At 45.5% G+C, this 16,716-nt stretch overlaps 1 protein-coding gene across 2 annotated transcripts in view; it reads left to right on the top strand.

Moving 5' to 3' along the window:
- AKT1 (AKT serine/threonine kinase 1) overlaps positions 1-16,716 on the top strand; it is a 117,077-nt gene that overhangs the window by 80,756 nt on the left and 19,605 nt on the right. For both annotated transcript variants that reach the window (XM_080986347.1, XM_080986346.1), the window contains exons 3-9: positions 388-516; positions 6,702-6,813; positions 9,012-9,159; positions 10,069-10,200; positions 10,352-10,417; positions 13,863-13,931; positions 15,286-15,411. In XM_080986347.1, coding sequence (XP_080842473.1) covers positions 388-516; positions 6,702-6,813; positions 9,012-9,159; positions 10,069-10,200; positions 10,352-10,417; positions 13,863-13,931; positions 15,286-15,411 — 782 coding nt within the window. The remainder of the gene's footprint in view (positions 1-387; positions 517-6,701; positions 6,814-9,011; positions 9,160-10,068; positions 10,201-10,351; positions 10,418-13,862; positions 13,932-15,285; positions 15,412-16,716) is intronic.

Raw genomic sequence — 16,716 nt, 5'->3', positions numbered from 1 at the left:
TTTCAACACAGGACAGCTGGTTTGCATCCACTGTTAGCCCCTGTGTAGGGTGGACTATTTGAAATTTCTGCATGTGGCTAACTTGGTTTCATTTCACAGGTCTACTCAGAATTGAACTTTGGTAGGTGCAAACCACGCCGTTCACCTGCAGCAAGACTTTTGGCTTCAGTGAAGTATTTAATTCATTGGGCATTTTAAATTAGATTATCTGGTTTCCATGTTTCATTTTAACCAGTTTTATCTTACGAGTCTCCATTTCAACCTCATCCTTATGCACTGCTTAAAAACTGTGGTGCCAAGAGGCGTAGAAAAGGTTGAAACGAAACAAATACAATTATCCACATTTACCGGGCGCTGTTTTGTTTTTCTTCACCTCAACCTTTCCAGGGGAGTACATTAAAACATGGAGGCCAAGGTATTTCCTGCTGAAGAATGATGGAACGTTCATTGGCTACAAGGAGCGGCCGCAAGATGTGGACCAGAGAGAATCCCCCTTAAATAACTTTTCTGTGGCTCGTGAGTATTTTCTCAACAACCATCCTTTTAAGTGTTTCTTGCTTGCTTACTAAAACTTATTTGAAGCATAATTTATCTGATTTGATGGTCTGTGGTGTTTGTTGCAGACTTGGTTCCATGGGCATATTTAATTTATTTAGTTATATAGTCGTACCTTGGATCCCGAATGCCTTGTGAGTCGAACGTTTTGACTCCCAAACGCCGCAAACTCGGAAGTGAGTGTTCCAGTTTGCAAATGTTCTTTGGAACCCGAACGTCTGACACGGCTTCTGAGTGGCTGCAGGAGCTTCCTGCAGCCAATCAGAAGCTGTGCCTTGCTTTCTGAATGTTTTGGAAGTCTAACGGACTTCCGGAATGAATTATGTTCCAATTCCATGGTACCTACCACTGTATTTGTCACCCCACATAATGGGATTGTGTCATCTCTCAGTTGCTGCTTTGAGGGTTGTTGTTTCACAATCAAGTGGTGTATAAATTTTATGAATTATTATTTTTAATTTCTTTTTTTTAAAAAAACATGCACACAGGTCAGCAAGGACTTCTTTCCAGCTGACAGACCAAAAAGTCAAGAGAGACATAACAAAAACTCCTTCCAGACGACCTGTTGAAAAATAAAATCTGATTAAAAAATCCACAGGGTCACTCATTGATCGTAGGACCAGGAATCAAAAGACTATCAATCTCTTTGTTTCACTGCAACAAAACCTGCCTTTTATTTCAGCCTCCTAAATGGAATTCCTGGTCGCCTATAGGGCTTTTCTGGTAGCTATAGGTGACCAGGTATTCCATGCACGTGTATGAACTGGCCGGTGGCGGAGAAATGGACCGCTGTGTGCTCAGCATAGAAACCAAACAGGCTACTAGAAAAGGGCGTCGTCTTGTCCCCAGTGCTGTTTAAGATCCATATGAAGTCCCTGTCCTGCTCTTGATACAGGCCATCCATCAGGGCCACCCAAACTGCACCTGAACCCAGAAGGAAATGTAATTAATAAAGCAGCGTGGCTGGTAGTCCTGGGATTTCACCCATTATTTTGTGCTTCTGAAAGCAGCCTGATACCCCAACTGCCTTCTCTGCATCACTCCTGCATCTCCCCCAGTTGCCTTAGAAAACCCTCTAGTGACAAACAGGAGAGTGAAGGATCCTTTTTCACTGCTGATAACAACAACAGCAACAACAAAACAGCAACAACAATAATGATATATTTATATCCCGCTCTCCCCAGCCGAAGCCGGGCTCAGAGCGGCTAACAACAGTAAAAGTAACACAATTTACATAAAATCAAAATCAATTAATTAAAATACATTCTGATCTCAGTGTGTCATCAATGGGGGAGCCAGTTTGACACCTCCACTGCATGAAAAGCTTTTCTCTCTCTTCCCCCCTCTCCCTTTCATTTTAAGTGTTTGGAGGCAGAGTAAATATTTTGACATTCTAGGAAGTCGCCAGTATAATGCCTGGTGCCTGTTACCCTCACAACAACAATTTGCATATGAATGCCCGGTTGTCTGTTCACATCAGCAACACTTTGCACTGTCCAACCTACCCTTCAAAGATCCAACCAACACAAACAAGTAATAGTTTTAACATTTAACTCCTTTCCATGGGGAAATGGCAGGTGAGGAATAGGGGTGGGGGTAAGTTTGGGTTGGTGTTTTTTTGTTTGTTTTTGGTTTTTGGTTTTTTTTTCCAGAATAGGCAATTAGGGACCAAACTGGTCCCTTAAGAAAAGTGGCGTAAGTTTGCATCTCGATGTACTGAAAAAAAACATCACCATCATCATAATTAATTATGTATATGCCGCCCTTCTGACTGGGGTGCCTCAGCCAGTCTGTGCGGCTTCCAGCAAATAGGAAAAACATAATAAAACATCAAACATTAAAAACTACCCTATACAGGGCTGTTTTCACATGTCTTCTAAAAGGCAGATAGTTGTTTATTTCCTTGACATCTGGTAGGAAGGCTTTCCACAGGGCGGGCGCCACTACTAAGAAGGCCCTCTGCCTGGCTCCCTGCAACCTCACTTCTCACAGTGAGGGAACCGCCAGAAGGCCCTCGGCGCTGGACCTCAGTGTCCGGGCTGAACGATGGGGGTGGAGACGCTCCTTCAGGTATACTGGACCGAGGCCATTTGGGGCTTTAAAGGTCAGCACCAACACTTTGAATTGCACTTGGAAACGTAACACAACTGCATTGCAAAGAGCTTGTTGGGAACATCCTGGTATCAGTATACGCCACCCTTAGCGGCTGTTGGGGTTCAGGTAGTTGGTGCATTGAAACCTTCCCCTTCTCGTCCTGGTGTGCCAAGCTGTAGCCTTACCTGGAAACTGCAGCTGGAAAGCTGCTAGCTATTTAAAAACAAAATCATGCCATGTCTCAGAATGCCCGATGTAGCATCGTTCCAGGAACATTGGAAAGAGCCTTGCTGGATCAGGCCAGGGGCCCACTTAATCCAGCATCCTGTTCTCACTGTGGCCAACTGGATTCCGATGTGAAGCCCAGGAGAAGGTTCATTTGGTGTCTTAACGCAGGCCTGTCCTAATTCACACTTCCAGAAGCAACACAGCCATCCTTTGGAATCCCCAATGCAGTGCAAGTTTCCTTACTGCCATTGCTGTTTAATTGGGTGGGGTGAGGCTGTAGTTCAGGAAGCACAACGAAGTGGCATAATTCCACCCCCCTCTCTTTTTTTTTCTTTTAAAGTACCGTGCAAGTTTTCAAACGAAGCTTTCTCCCCTTCTTGATGCGTTCTGTAATGATTGAGCAGGGTAATTAGACAGCATATTGTTCACTAAACAAAACATTTCTGCGTGACATACTTGAATTATAGTGGTTATTAACTGACAAATCTCTATTATTCATCTTGCTGTGTGCTTTTAAGGACTGCTGGATCAGCAAGCTTAGCAAATATCAACGGGGCAGCGCTGATTTAGAGGAAACGTGTCGATTCTAAATGGCCTCATTCCTTTCCTTGTATCGGAAAGCAATAATAGGGTGTCATACTTGAGGTCAGAATAATTTCGACTGCTGCCGCATTTTCCTCCTCCTGTCTTGCTCTCCACACTTTTGCCAAGGCATGTTTTAGTCCAAGCTGGGATCGGCAGTGGCTGATTAATCTTGGCTTTTGTGTCTTCACCCCCCCCCCCCAAATGCCAAATAGCAGGGGGTGGGAGTGCCTAGTGTCTTGTCTCCACAGTTGCCTTCGCTAGCTCTGGTGCTCTTCGGATATTTTGGACTACAGCTGTTCTGCCTGTGGCGGCTGATGGGAGTTGTAGTCCAAACCAGAGTTGCCGAACGCTGCCCTAGCAGGTGCCATCTGTCTTTGCACCTGGGAAAATGGCCGCCTCATTTCTCCATCAAGCCAAGGAAGAAAACAAACGCAAGGGATTGGTTCTTGGCAGAATTCTCCCAAGCCCTGATTGGGCAGTAGTAGACTTGAGGCATTGAGAGCTCCAAGCTGGCTGTAAATGGACCGACATTCTAAGCAGAGGTTTTCAACCTTTTTGAGTCCACAGCTTCCTTGACCAACTACATCCTTCCTGCGGCCACCCCCCGTGGGGCTCAGGAGCCCAGTTATGCCTCCCTTTGTCTGCAGAGCTGGCAACCTCTCACCCCTTTTCAAACACACCCTTGTGGGGTGTTCCCTCAGCCTCCCCTCCTTTCCCCTCTCCTTGACAGTCCTCCGGGCAGCTGCTGCTGCCGTCCCTGGTCCCTGAGCTGTCCCCCCCCGTCCCCCTGCCCCAAAGAGAGCTGCCTCCCAGAGGCACCATTCGCCTGTGGGGCTTATAGCCAGGGCTGCTGCAACAAACAGCTGTGAAAGCCTTGGGGAGGCAGAGACGCGAGAGGGCATCAGAGGAGGGAGAGAAGAAAAGAGGGACAGAGGCCAGTGTTTCCCACGGCACCCCTGACCATCATTCAAGGCACCCCAGGGTGGCATGGCACTCTGGTTGAAAACCACTGGTCCAGAGTCAAGAAAACCCTGGAAGGAGATTTGTATGCACCCCTGTTGAGTGGGTGAGGTGACACCCACGACTGCAGACTTGTGATGACCAGTGCTTTTCCCCAAGAAAAATACCGTATTTTTTGCTCTATAAGACGCACCAGACCATAAGACACACCTAGTTTTTGGAGGAGGAAAACGAGGGAAAAAAATATTATGAATCCCAGAAGCCAGAACATCAAGAGGGATCGCAGCGCAGCGAAAGCAGCGATCCCTCTTGCTGTTCTGGCTTCTGGGATAGCTGGGCAGCCTGCATTCGCTCCACAGGACGCACACACACATTTCCCCTTACTTTTTAGGAGGGTAAAAGTGAGTCTTATAGAGCAAAAAATACGGTAAGTGCCGGAACTCACCACGAGGTTGTTACAGTAAGTCGCCGGACAACTCAGGGCAGCCCTGAAGAGATGCTGGTGCCCCTGGTTCTGGCGCGGGTCAGTTAAATGCAATGCTATTTTTCTAGGAAAAGAGGTGCCAGAACTCACTAGGAACACCTCCCTTATTCTCTTATAATGGCGCCCACCTAAGAGGTGCTGGTTCTGACACACTGAAAAAAAGCACAGGTGATGACAGCGCCTCTGGCTTTTCCTGCATTTCCAGTTTTTAACACTCCCAGATTTAGCAGAATTAGGGCATTTGTATGCTGATCTCACTAAAGCGCGCCTTTCATTCTTCATTACTCATTTAATGCACTTTTAAAACCTAATTGCACTCCCTTTAGTAGGACGCCGTGTAACCTTGGTGTGCCATGAATGAAAAACTAGATGATCTTGCCATTAAAAAAAAGTAGTCGTTGAGAAGCTTCACAATTTCAGCAGCAAATGAGGCATAAACTATACGGTCCAAAATGCAGCATCTAAAGGAGGATGAAAGGGCGGGGTGGGTTGTGGAGAAAACTCAGCCAATGGCAATAAATATTTAATCTAGCTGTAAGTGTGCAAATTAAAAGCTTTTAGTTTTAAAAGCAGGCGTGCTCTTTAAGTTGCCGCACTAATAGAACCACCCTTGGCCAGAGTGTGCGCATGGCACATATCCAAAGAGCTAGTGGTTTGCAAGTTGAGTGAGTTATATTCTCTTGATAGCGGATTTGTGTTCATATCTTCATGAATACTCTGAGGTTTCAAGCAACACTGTGTAAGCAAGAGTGCTTTGCTGGAGCAAAAGTCAATTCAGCGTGTGGTATTAAAATGAAATGGGTGGGGGAATTGGTTAGGTTTTTTAAACAACAACAAATCTCTTGTTGGCTGCCAGTGACATAGGCACAATGCACAACTTTGAGATCTCACACTTTTTAAAAAAAATCACTGCACGCTACAAGAGAGAGGGTAGAGAACTTCAGAAATGTTTTAAAACCTGCTTTTGGGGGCCGCTCTCTCACAAAGCGGGGTGCAAGAAAAATGAATGGCACAGAAGACAGTATAGATCAACTCAAGGGCCACATTCTCGGCTGGGCAGCCTTCCAAAGGCCACATGCCAAGGGTATGTTAGAAAGTGCCTGTGCCGAAATGTCACACGCCGGGTGGGTGGCTTTGAAAAAAGTGTCCCTTGGAGCTAGACATTTTTAAGGGTCAATGTTTTATTATGTTTTTATATGTGCTGGAAGCCGCCCAGAGTGGCTGGGGAGACCCAGCCAGATGTGCAGGGTATAAATAATAAAATTATTGTTATTTAGTGAATAACATAACTTTTGGTATCCCTGCCTCCTGATGGGTGGACCCAGGATAAATTGTGCCAGCTCATTGTATAAGTCGCAGAATCCAGTTTTTCTTGGTGCAGAATTTCAGTTTTGTGAGCACAGAATTCTTTTTTTGTGGTGGCGGGGTGTGTGTGTGTGTGTGTTGAGGTTAAAGCATGGCACGCGTACAGGCGCCAAATCTTCGCAGAAATCTGGGGCACTTCCTCCACGCCGTGCTAAACTTCTGTCCTAAGCCAGCCGAGCTTAATCTTTGGCCAGGCAGAATTTCCAGTGGCCGTATTCTGCACTGTCAAGAGTGCAGCATCTTGAAGGCATCCCATCCACCCGGCTGTTCTGTTTGCTCTTCTCAGCCGGCGGCTGCTCCTCTCCCGAAGAGCTACTTGCGGAGATTTCCACACCTGATTAATCGCAACAGTTTGTTAGATAAGAATAAAGACAAATGATTATTTAAACCTGCTTACGTACCATGACTTCCCTCCCTCGATCTGTGCTAGAGTGCCAGTTGATGAAGACGGAGAGACCCAAACCAAACACATTCATCATCCGGTGCCTGCAGTGGACTACAGTAATTGAAAGAACGTTTCATGTGGAGACTCCGGAGGAGCGGTATGTCTCGTTCAGACTTAAATACAAAGGCAACTTGCAAAAAAGCAGATGTAAACGTTCAGCGTTATTAAGAGCGCGCCTTCTTCTCCAGAGTTTTGCTTTGTTTATTACGAGCTCTGGTGCTGTGGGTTTTAAAGAGTCTCATTTCCCACTTGGGTGGGGGTGGATTAGAGGTTCTTGCAGAAGGAACTGATTGGGGGGTGGGTGGGGGTGTACACACATGCACACAAATTTGGAGATGAACTGGGGAAGGAATCCAGAAATGCTCTCCCCCCCAGGCCATCTGTTTGGCTCCCTCAGAAGGTGGTGGACTCTCCTTCCTTGGAGCTTTTTAAACAGAGGTTGGATGGCCACCTGTCACGGGTACTTGAGTTATTTATTATTATTACTATATACAGTGGTACCTCGGGTTAAGAACTTAATTCGTTCTGGAGGTCCATTCTTAACCTGAAACTGTTCTTAACCTGAAGTACCACTTTAGCTAACGGGGCCTCCCGCTGCCGCCGCACTGCTGGCATGCGATTTCTATTCACATCCTGAGGTAAAGTTCTTAACCCGAGGTAATATTTCGGGGTTAGCAGAGTCTGTAACCTGAAGCGTCTGTAACCCGAGGTACCACTGTATTAAATTTTTATACCGCCCTATACTCGTAGATATCGGAGCGGTTCACAACGTTAACGCTTCAATATAAAAAGCACAGGATACATGCTAAAATTAAGAACAGAAGCAAACCAATAACCCCCTCTTCCACAACACATTTAAGAGGGCATCAGACGTTCATGAGCCAAAGGTCTGGCTAAAGAGGAACGCTTTCACCTGGCACCTAAAGGAATAGAATGAAGGCACCAGCTGAGCCTTCCTGGGGAGAGCATTCTACAAACAGGGAGACATAGATGATATCCCTGCATGGAGGGGTTGGACTAGATAACCCACAGGGGCCCCTTCTAATTCTGCAGTTCTCTGATTCTATCAGGTAATGGGCAGGTGGGAGCACTTCTTCAAATTCTCCCCATCTGTACCTCTGCAGAGGTTTGAAGGAGAAATGCAGAGAGGAGAGCGAGATGCCTTTCATTTCATTTCATTTTTAGTTTATTTTACAACACATACACACTTATCAAACTAACCAAAAAACAATAATGTCTAATCAAAAAAACACAAACAAAAACACGACAGAACAAAAAAACAAAGATACAAATAAAACATAACAATGTACAGAAACTTTTACAAAACAACTTGACTACGAAATATATATATACTGTATTTCAACTCTTTTCTTCCAATTGACTTCCTTCATCCTCAACACGGTTCTCTTTTCAACTTTTGGTAAACTGTCTCCTTTTTAGTTTTTTATTATCCCTTATGCTTTGTTTTTAACTTAAGTACCATAAATTATTTCAAAGCCTTGAATGAGGGGTGCTCCCACCCCCCATTGTCTGATAGGTGGGTGGGAGAGCCTGTGTGGCGTAATGGTTAGAATGTTGGACTATGACTTGGGAGAGCAAGGTTCAAATCCCCACTCGGCCACGAAACTCAATGGGTGACCTTGGGCCAGTCACCATCTCTTCACCTAACCTCTGTTGCGATGCGTCCAAGGGAACGGGGGCAATTGGCAGACCCCCAGCTGGCTCCAGCCCACCGGCCGGCAGCCGGTCAAACTCCAGTCCTCAGTTCTGCATCAAAAGTGTGACTCAGAGCTTTCAGAAGCTGAGCACGCAAGCCAGCAGAGATAACAAACTCTTTGCGACGGAAGGCCTGACAGAGGCATATGTAAAGCATATTTATAAGTAGTTTATTCGGCATAGATCAGGACAAAGAAAACATGTCTGCTCTTTTTCATGTCCAAGAGAAGAAGCATAAGCAAAAGCTATATACAAACGGAAGTTCCCAGCAAGCTGTGCTGGAATGTAAACAGACATGTGACATACAACAGCTGCACAGGAATGTCAGGAATGGGGGCATGAAAACTGCCCCACTAGCCAACTAGGGAGAACTGGGAGACCCCAGTGTAGATCTAAGCCAGGTGTGGGAACCTTTGCCCCCCCAGATGTTGCCGAACTGCGGCTTCATGAGTTTGTGTTTATGCCAGCATTCTTTCCCAAAATACCTGGAGCCCACCTGTGTTTTAGCAGCTTTTTAAGCAATGATGGAATATGCTTGTGGTGGGCAGGAATCTCAATCGTGACTGCTCGTTTGTTTAGGGATGAATGGACAAAAGCCATCCAAACCGTAGCAGACAGCCTTAAGAAACAAGAAGAGGAAATAATGGATTTTCGATCCGGTTCGCCCAGCGATAATTCAGGCGCCGAAGAAATGGAAATTTCTATGACAAAGCCAAAACACAAAGTAGTAAGTATTGGGGTTGAGGTGGGTTTTCTCACCCAAGCATTAACATTCCCTATGGCCTGTGTTGCTACAGAGCCAGAGGTAGCCAAATGTTGCTGGACTCCCAGCTTTCATCATCCCTGTCTAGCATGGCCTAGTGGTCAGGAAACAACTGAAGAAAAGGCCCGTTCTCTTGTGGAGGGGGCGCAGATCAGTTCATATGGGAACGTAGTCCTTGAGGTATTGCAGTCCTGAGCTGTTTAGGGATTTTTATAGGTCAAAACCAACACTTTGAACTGGGCCTGGAATACGTACGTGTGTGTGTGTGTGTGTGTGTGTGTGTGTGTGTGAACAATCTTCAGAGACAGTGCCACACACAGCTTTCAACGGGGCGGCGCTGAATTGAGTTCTTTCTCAAGCTGATCCCACTGTTTCGTGAGAGGGCCATTCTTTATCTGTGTCTTCTCGATGGTGGTTGGCAAAGACTCTCCTTTAAGTCTCCACAAAACATACAGGCAACTCCCCATTTAAATGAGGGTTATATTGGGAGCACTATTGGGAAAACCTGCAAGCACCTTCTAAACCTCTGGGAAACCCTTGATAAACCCTTTAAAAAATCTTCAGCTCTCCTGGGATTGCGCTAGCAAAGGCACGTGGGATTGTCAGGCGCTTTTTTCATGCCATTTTTGTCATTCTCATACTTTTGGGGGGCCATTTTTGCCCCTTCAAGTCCCGCTTCTAGGTTTGCGGCAATGCGCACATGCGTGGTTGCGAGCGGCTCAAATGAGCGTAAACGGGGAGTTGCCTGTATATACACACATACATATATAACTAAAGGATTCCTCAATGTTGTCATTCATTTTGCTTTGTTCAAATATTTCGGGACGTTGGCCTGTAAGCCTCTTAACCACCTTTGAAACGTGTCTTCAACAGACTATGACTGAATTTGAGTATCTTAAGCTTCTGGGGAAAGGTACCTTTGGAAAGGTGATCCTGGTAAAAGAAAAAGCAACCGGGCGATATTACGCCATGAAAATTCTGAAGAAGGAAGTCATTGTTGCAAAGGTAAGCACTTTCTTTTTTTAAAATGTTTAGATTAATTTTGTAGGATTTGGGGGGAGGGCTATAACAGTAACAAGTTTCATCTATATATTCATCAAAGTAATATCAGTCCAATAGCTGTTGTTCACTCACAACTTACTGGGTTGTTCTTCAGGATGAAGTGGCTCATACGCTGACAGAAAACCGTGTTTTGCAGAACTCTAGACATCCTTTCTTAACGGTATGTGTTCTCTCTTAAGGGCAGCCCATAATCTGTGAGATGGGTGTGTGTGCGTGCCTTGGTCGTTTTAATTAATAGGAACCTTGGAGCCATATGTTTTTCCAAATCAGAGAATGGTAGATTTAAGTACTTGATGGCATGCCAGCCATTTCCCCATTGATTGTAATGGGATTCAGAGCTGCTTTGCGCATAGCACAGCTGCATGGATATTTCCCTCTACTAAATGCCCAAATGTGAAGGGGAAGATGCCTTCTCTTAAACACACAGGCCTCATTCAGGCAACCAAATCTTGGCATAGGAATCTTGAGTTATTATCTTGCCTCCCACCCCTACCCCCATGGTTCAGCCCCTTTGTTCTTCCCTTTGTAGCAAGAACAGGCGAACCATCAAGCCTTCTATTAACCACAGTTTCCAGTTCCATCTGAACTGGGAAACGATGGATGATTGCTTCAGAATAAGTCAGGATATTGTCGACTTCAGATTGCAGCTAAATATTCCGGCTTGTTTCAGACTCGTTTACTGTAGTTTCCCAGTTTGTACAAAACAGGGAAGTAGAGCTAAAGTAAGATTTCCTGGCTTGCTCGTGTCTCCCTTCATGACGGCACTAAATGGGTTGCACGCCTGGCCGAAAAACTTGTTCATATCTCAGTTTATTAAGCCAAGGTTTGATCTTCCAAAGATGGCCGTGACGGTCCTGTTGGTTACAGCCAACCAGCACTTTGACCACTCTCGTTTATTTTTAAGAGTGTGTGTCTGCCTCTTGTACTTCACATGCACATGGTAGAACAGTGGCTTCTAAACTCACCCCCCCCCCATTGACCACTTGAAAATTGAGATTTTGCCTTGATTGGACCACTGAATTTTTTTTCTGCCTACTGTGACAGCCTGTTATGGTGCACTGTGCTAGACGCTGCATGATTTTTAATTCTCATTTTATTGCTCCTTTATTGTGAATCATTGTGTGTGTGTGTTTGTGTGTGAGATGCAGAAATCACAATGTGAAGCTAGCCAGTGTCTCAACATCACTCCATCCTTATTTCAGACATTGTGATATATCAGTATATTGTGATGTTTAGCTGGTGATATATCACAGTTTTGAAAACCAGATATCGCCCATCCCTACTTCCCACAGGCGTCTGGTTGGCCAATGTAAGACCAGGGCCTGATCCAACAGGGCACCACTTACTTACTTAGCAAACCCCCCCCCTCTCTCTGCCACCCCTTTCCCCCTTGATGTTCCTCCTCCTTGCCACACACATGAAGTTAAGGCAAGGGCCACATGAAATGTGCTAAGATCCACATGTGACCCACCACAAACTGACAGCCCCTGAACTAGCAGATCTCAGGGCCAGAGATATAGATAGATAATGATAGATAGATAGATAGATAGATAGATAGATAATGATAGAGAGATAGATAGAGAGATAGATGATAGATATATTTAAGTCTTGTTACGTATCCCAAAAAAATGGTGCCTGTAAAACCCGTTATTATTTATGGAGATGTTTATTTTTATCTAAAGCCAAAGCAGTGACTCCCTCTCTGGCTCTGAAACCCCAGCTGTAACTTCTGGGCTGCAGCCCAAGCAAAACAAAATGGACTGTACGTCAAACCAAGCTGGCGGTTCTCATGATGTAGGAATGCGTGTGACGTGAGGGAAGGGCACCAGCCCTTGTGAGTGGAGTGGGGGGGAGGACGTACGAGGGGGAGAGAGATTCCCCCTCCCCAGTCCCTCTTTCACCTTCCAAGTTAGTGACTTGAGAGCGGATTTATGTGGATGGAATGCCTCAGCTGGGCAGCTGCCATCCATGGAACTGCATCGAAGAGCTGGATAATGATGATAATTTCTGGATGAGAGCAGCAAATTTCACAGTGTGCCACAGAGGATCTCCTGCATTGACCAAGTGCCACCACACATCATAGAGTTGTCCGTGGAAAGACCCCCATTTCTCAGGCTGAACTGTACACACTTTGTCTCTCGGCTCAATCTGGGTCCTTCATCCCCTTAAGTTGCAGGCCATTCAGATTCAAAACAGCCCTAAGTCATGGCTTTGCATCAGTTTTAAATATCCTTAAGGTAGGGGGCAAAGTGGTCCAACACCACTCCCAGCCTCCTAAGACACTGGGCATTCAGATTGGAATTCTCTGTCCTGGCCGTTTAGGCTGAAAATACCCATCTTCCTCACGGTGGGTTGCGGCTGGTACATCTCTCAGCTCATCCTGGGTCCTAACTCCTCTTCTCTGGAGGTGAAACCCAACAAATCTGAACCTTGGAAGATTCAGGACAGGCGAAAGGAAGCAGTTGTTCACACGGCGCATAGTGAGGAACTGCAGAACTCCCATAAGATGTTTGCAATGGCCGCCATCTTGTATGGCTTCGAAAGAGCATTGGATAAATGAATGGAGGATAAGACTGTCCATGGTTGCTAGCCACCATGACTTGTGTTCTACAAGTCCTCCCAATTGCGGATTGGGAAGGGAGGCTTGGTGTTGCTGCCAATCAACCATTAGGCAGTGACTACAAGCCTGCTGGGTTTAGTTCCCCAGAAACGTGGCCTACCCAGGCTCTGCTCTTCTAGCCAGATCCATTTCCCCACCTCCGCTGTAGCAAATCCAGCCAGCTACATCTCAGGCTTTTCCCACCCAGCTTCTGGATCAGGAATTGGGTGTCAGTATTCCTCTGTAGATGAAACCCAATATCTTTTTGAAGCTTGAGTTAGGAGTAAGGGTAGGGGATGAGATGAGATATCCCAAGATTATTTCATGGCTTTTATTATTTTATCGCATTTGTTTCCCTCCCTCTCACAAGGGAGCGCAGAGCAGCTTAGAACTTAAGGCGATATAAATACATAGAATCACAGAATTGCAGAGTGGGAAGGGACCCAAAAAGTCATCTAGTCCAACCCTTGTAACACAGCCAAGTCTGGAACAGCGCACACACTTTGTTAAATGGCAAATAGGTTTTAGGAGTTCATCTAAACTTGGCCTGATTTCAGCTGGTGGGCATGGAGTTCCATATGTGTGGGGCCACCACCAAAAATGCCCCGTCTTGCGGCACTATCCATATCACATCTCCCACTGATGGAAGCAGGGTGTGGATTATCCTCAAAAGGCAGATTCCAGGTTGCAAAGTGTGTGTGTGTGTGTGTGTGTGTGTGTGTGTCTCAAAGATTGTGGATGCTGTCTTTAAATCATGTGGTGTCCAAGACAATTCGACAGCAGATTAATACAGTGCAAGTCAATGTAGGTGGGACAGAGTGTTTTAAAACCACTGTGATAAAAGATTGGTCTTGGCTTCACTTAAATACCCCAACCGTAGTGTGGAAACAATAGCAGCTAAAAAAAACTGCTAGTGACTTGCTCTGCTACATCAATTTGGAAGCGGTTCAAGAACTGCATGTGAAATAAAACCACATTTTGCTCACATGTGATTCGCTTTTTGTAGGCTTTGAAGTATTCCTTCCAGACGCACGACCGCTTGTGCTTTGTTATGGAGTACGCTAACGGAGGGGAGGTAAGGATCGCGTTCACCTCGGTCGAATGTTAATGGTGTGCCTTCTGAGGGCCACATTCCAGTGGCGGCTGGGTTTAGAGGGAAAAGGAAGACGATGAATAGATATGACTTCACTGGGCTGCGTTTCAGCCGCACACGAGCTCCTGGGTTCTGCACTCGCACAAACCTCTCCATCCTCCATCCAGACATTATAGCATTACAGTGATGAACTTCAGCCAGGGGAAGCGCTGAAAGTGGGTGCGAAGCAAGGTTGGTGAGGGTTGTGGACATCTTTGGAGAGACACCTTTGGCCTTGACTCTGACATTTGGTGCTTTGAGAATCTTCAAAGTTCGTCACAGCAACCTTCTAAGAGCAGCCTAAGGACATGGCATATCTCAGTGGTAGAGGGCATGGTTGGCATGTAGAAGTTCTCAGAACCAGTCCTAGTATTAATAATTTCATAAATCTCAGGCCGTGGGGCAGGGAAAGACCTGAGGTGCAGGAGGACAGCTAATTCCCTAGATCAGCGGTTCTCAACCTGTGGGTCCCCAGATGTTGTTGAACTAAAACTCCCATCATCCCTGAGCTTTGGCCTTGCTAGCTAGGGGTGATGGGAGTTGTAGTTCAACATCTGGGGACCCACAGGTTGAGAAAGGCTGCCCTAGATTATGGACAATGCTGGTTAGGTGGACTGATAGTCTTGACTCTGTATTAAGTGACTTCAGGTGAGGAAAGGGGAATGCAGCTCAAGAATCACAGAGGTTGTAGTCCGTGCCAGGAAGAAAGTCCTATTGACCTCTGAATGGGGTGGGGAAGTAGCTGTTGGTTCCCACTGGGCCTCTTCCTTGCCCCCCAGTGCTATAAAAGCAGCATAGAGACCGAAGCTTTCCTGGCTTGCCAAAGTGGATACAGATGGTCCTCTCAGTCCAAAGCAAAATGGCCTGGTGGGCCAAATTTGTTGACCCGGAGGTATACCGTATTTTTTGCTCTATAAGACTCACTTTTCCCCTCCTAAAAAGTAAGGGGAAATGTGTGTGCATCTTATGGAGCGAATGCAGGCTGCGCAGGTATCACAGAAGCCAGAAGAGCAAGAGGGATTGCTGCTTTCCTCCTCCAAAAACTAGGTGCGTCTTGTGGTCTGGTGCATCTTATAGAGTGAAAAATACGGTACCAGTGAGACTGTTTGCCTGCCTAGTCCAGTATTTCCTTTCCACCTTATCTGCTGCCAGACCTTCCTAATGAAGAGATGTCCGGGATTGAACCTGCGTCCAAACCACGTGCTCCAGCACTGAGCCGGGGTCCCTCCCTAATTACAGGTCTCCAGTAAACGCTGCGGTGTGCCAATTTAGGCTAACAAGTGCTTTTCCCTCCCAGCTGTTCTTCCATCTATCGAGAGAGCGCGTCTTTTCTGAAGACCGGGCCCGGTTCTATGGGGCTGAGATTGTATCTGCTCTAGACTACCTGCACTCAGAGAAGAACGTGGTTTATAGAGATTTAAAGGTAGGTAAACGGAAGCCGGCGAGTTTGGGAGGCCAGCCTTTTTCTCGTTTATCTCAAGAAAAGGGCGTTTCTGGAGCAGATTTGTGGTGCTAAATCTCATTTGGAGTATTGGGGGGTATATGTGTTTTGAACTTTGTCTTGCTTAGGGGTGCCATATTTCAAGAAGTGAAAATCCTGACACAAAAATCGAAGGCAGCATTCGGCCCTCAGGGGCGTGAGGTCCCCCAGCCTTGTATTCAGCGCTATTTTTCTAGAAAAAGAGGTGCTGGAACTCACAGTGAACGCCTCCCTTGTTTTCTTAGAACGGCAGTGACGCCCACTGAAGAGGTGGCAGAACTGAGTGCCTGCTGGGGGGAAAAGACACATTTTCTAGATAGCACTTGGTGGTGGCGTTAAACAAAATCAGAACAGGCAGGTGCAACAGCTCAGCAGTAAAAACCCACCCAGCAGCACAATTCAGTGGTAAAATCCAATCCAGCGTGCGAGGGGGTTGATTGCTGTCTTCCCTCACCCCTCCAGATGTTGGGGATATACTTGTTTTGTTCTTTTCTTCACCTTGCCTCTAGTTAAGCAGCAGCTTTTAAAATTTATAGCTCCTCAAATTAACATATGCAAATGAGCAGCAGCCCTGTTAATTCTCTGCATAGTCAGAGTCACCCACTGGAGCAAACAGGAAGACGCTAGGTGGCTGAGACGTTTTGGAATCCTGTTGGTTTTCATTCAGGCAATTCGCCAATTAAAATATTTTTTTAGTTGTTTAATCGCCTGCCTCTCTCTCTCTTTTTAAATATATCTTTATTAATTTAAAATAAATACATTTATGAGAAAACAGACGTACATACAAGTCAACAAACATACAGTCAAACAAACAAATAACAGAAAAATCAAACAAACCACCACACTATAAGATACAAGAAGATTAATATAATTATCGTCATATATACTCCTGATACTGAACACAATTATAAAACTTACAGAGAAGAAATTTAAAACTGACTTCCAATTAATCTCACTGTACTTTATCTATCCATTACTTTATACCGCACAGTTACATATTTCTTATATAATTTCTTTTTACCTGCCTCTCTCTCTAACTGATTTAAAGATCAGTGATATTTAAATAGAGGTGCCTTTCCGTGCATTTGAAGGAAAGGTGTTGTAATAGCTTAATAATTTTTTAAAATATATTCAGTAGCAGAAGGCAGTGTTTTTTCCCTTTTCACTTTGTATTACAGTAACCCACCAGTTTCAAAGTTGGGCTCAGAATAAAATTAACTGGTGTGCTCTTAAATCTCCTGGATGAGC

Source organism: Podarcis pityusensis, assembly GCF_964106645.2.
Source record: "Podarcis pityusensis genome assembly, chromosome: 1".
Taxonomy (NCBI): domain Eukaryota; kingdom Metazoa; phylum Chordata; class Lepidosauria; order Squamata; family Lacertidae; genus Podarcis; species Podarcis pityusensis.
The sequence above is the reverse complement of the archived record's forward strand: the minus strand, read 5'-3'. Positions and strand labels throughout refer to the sequence as shown.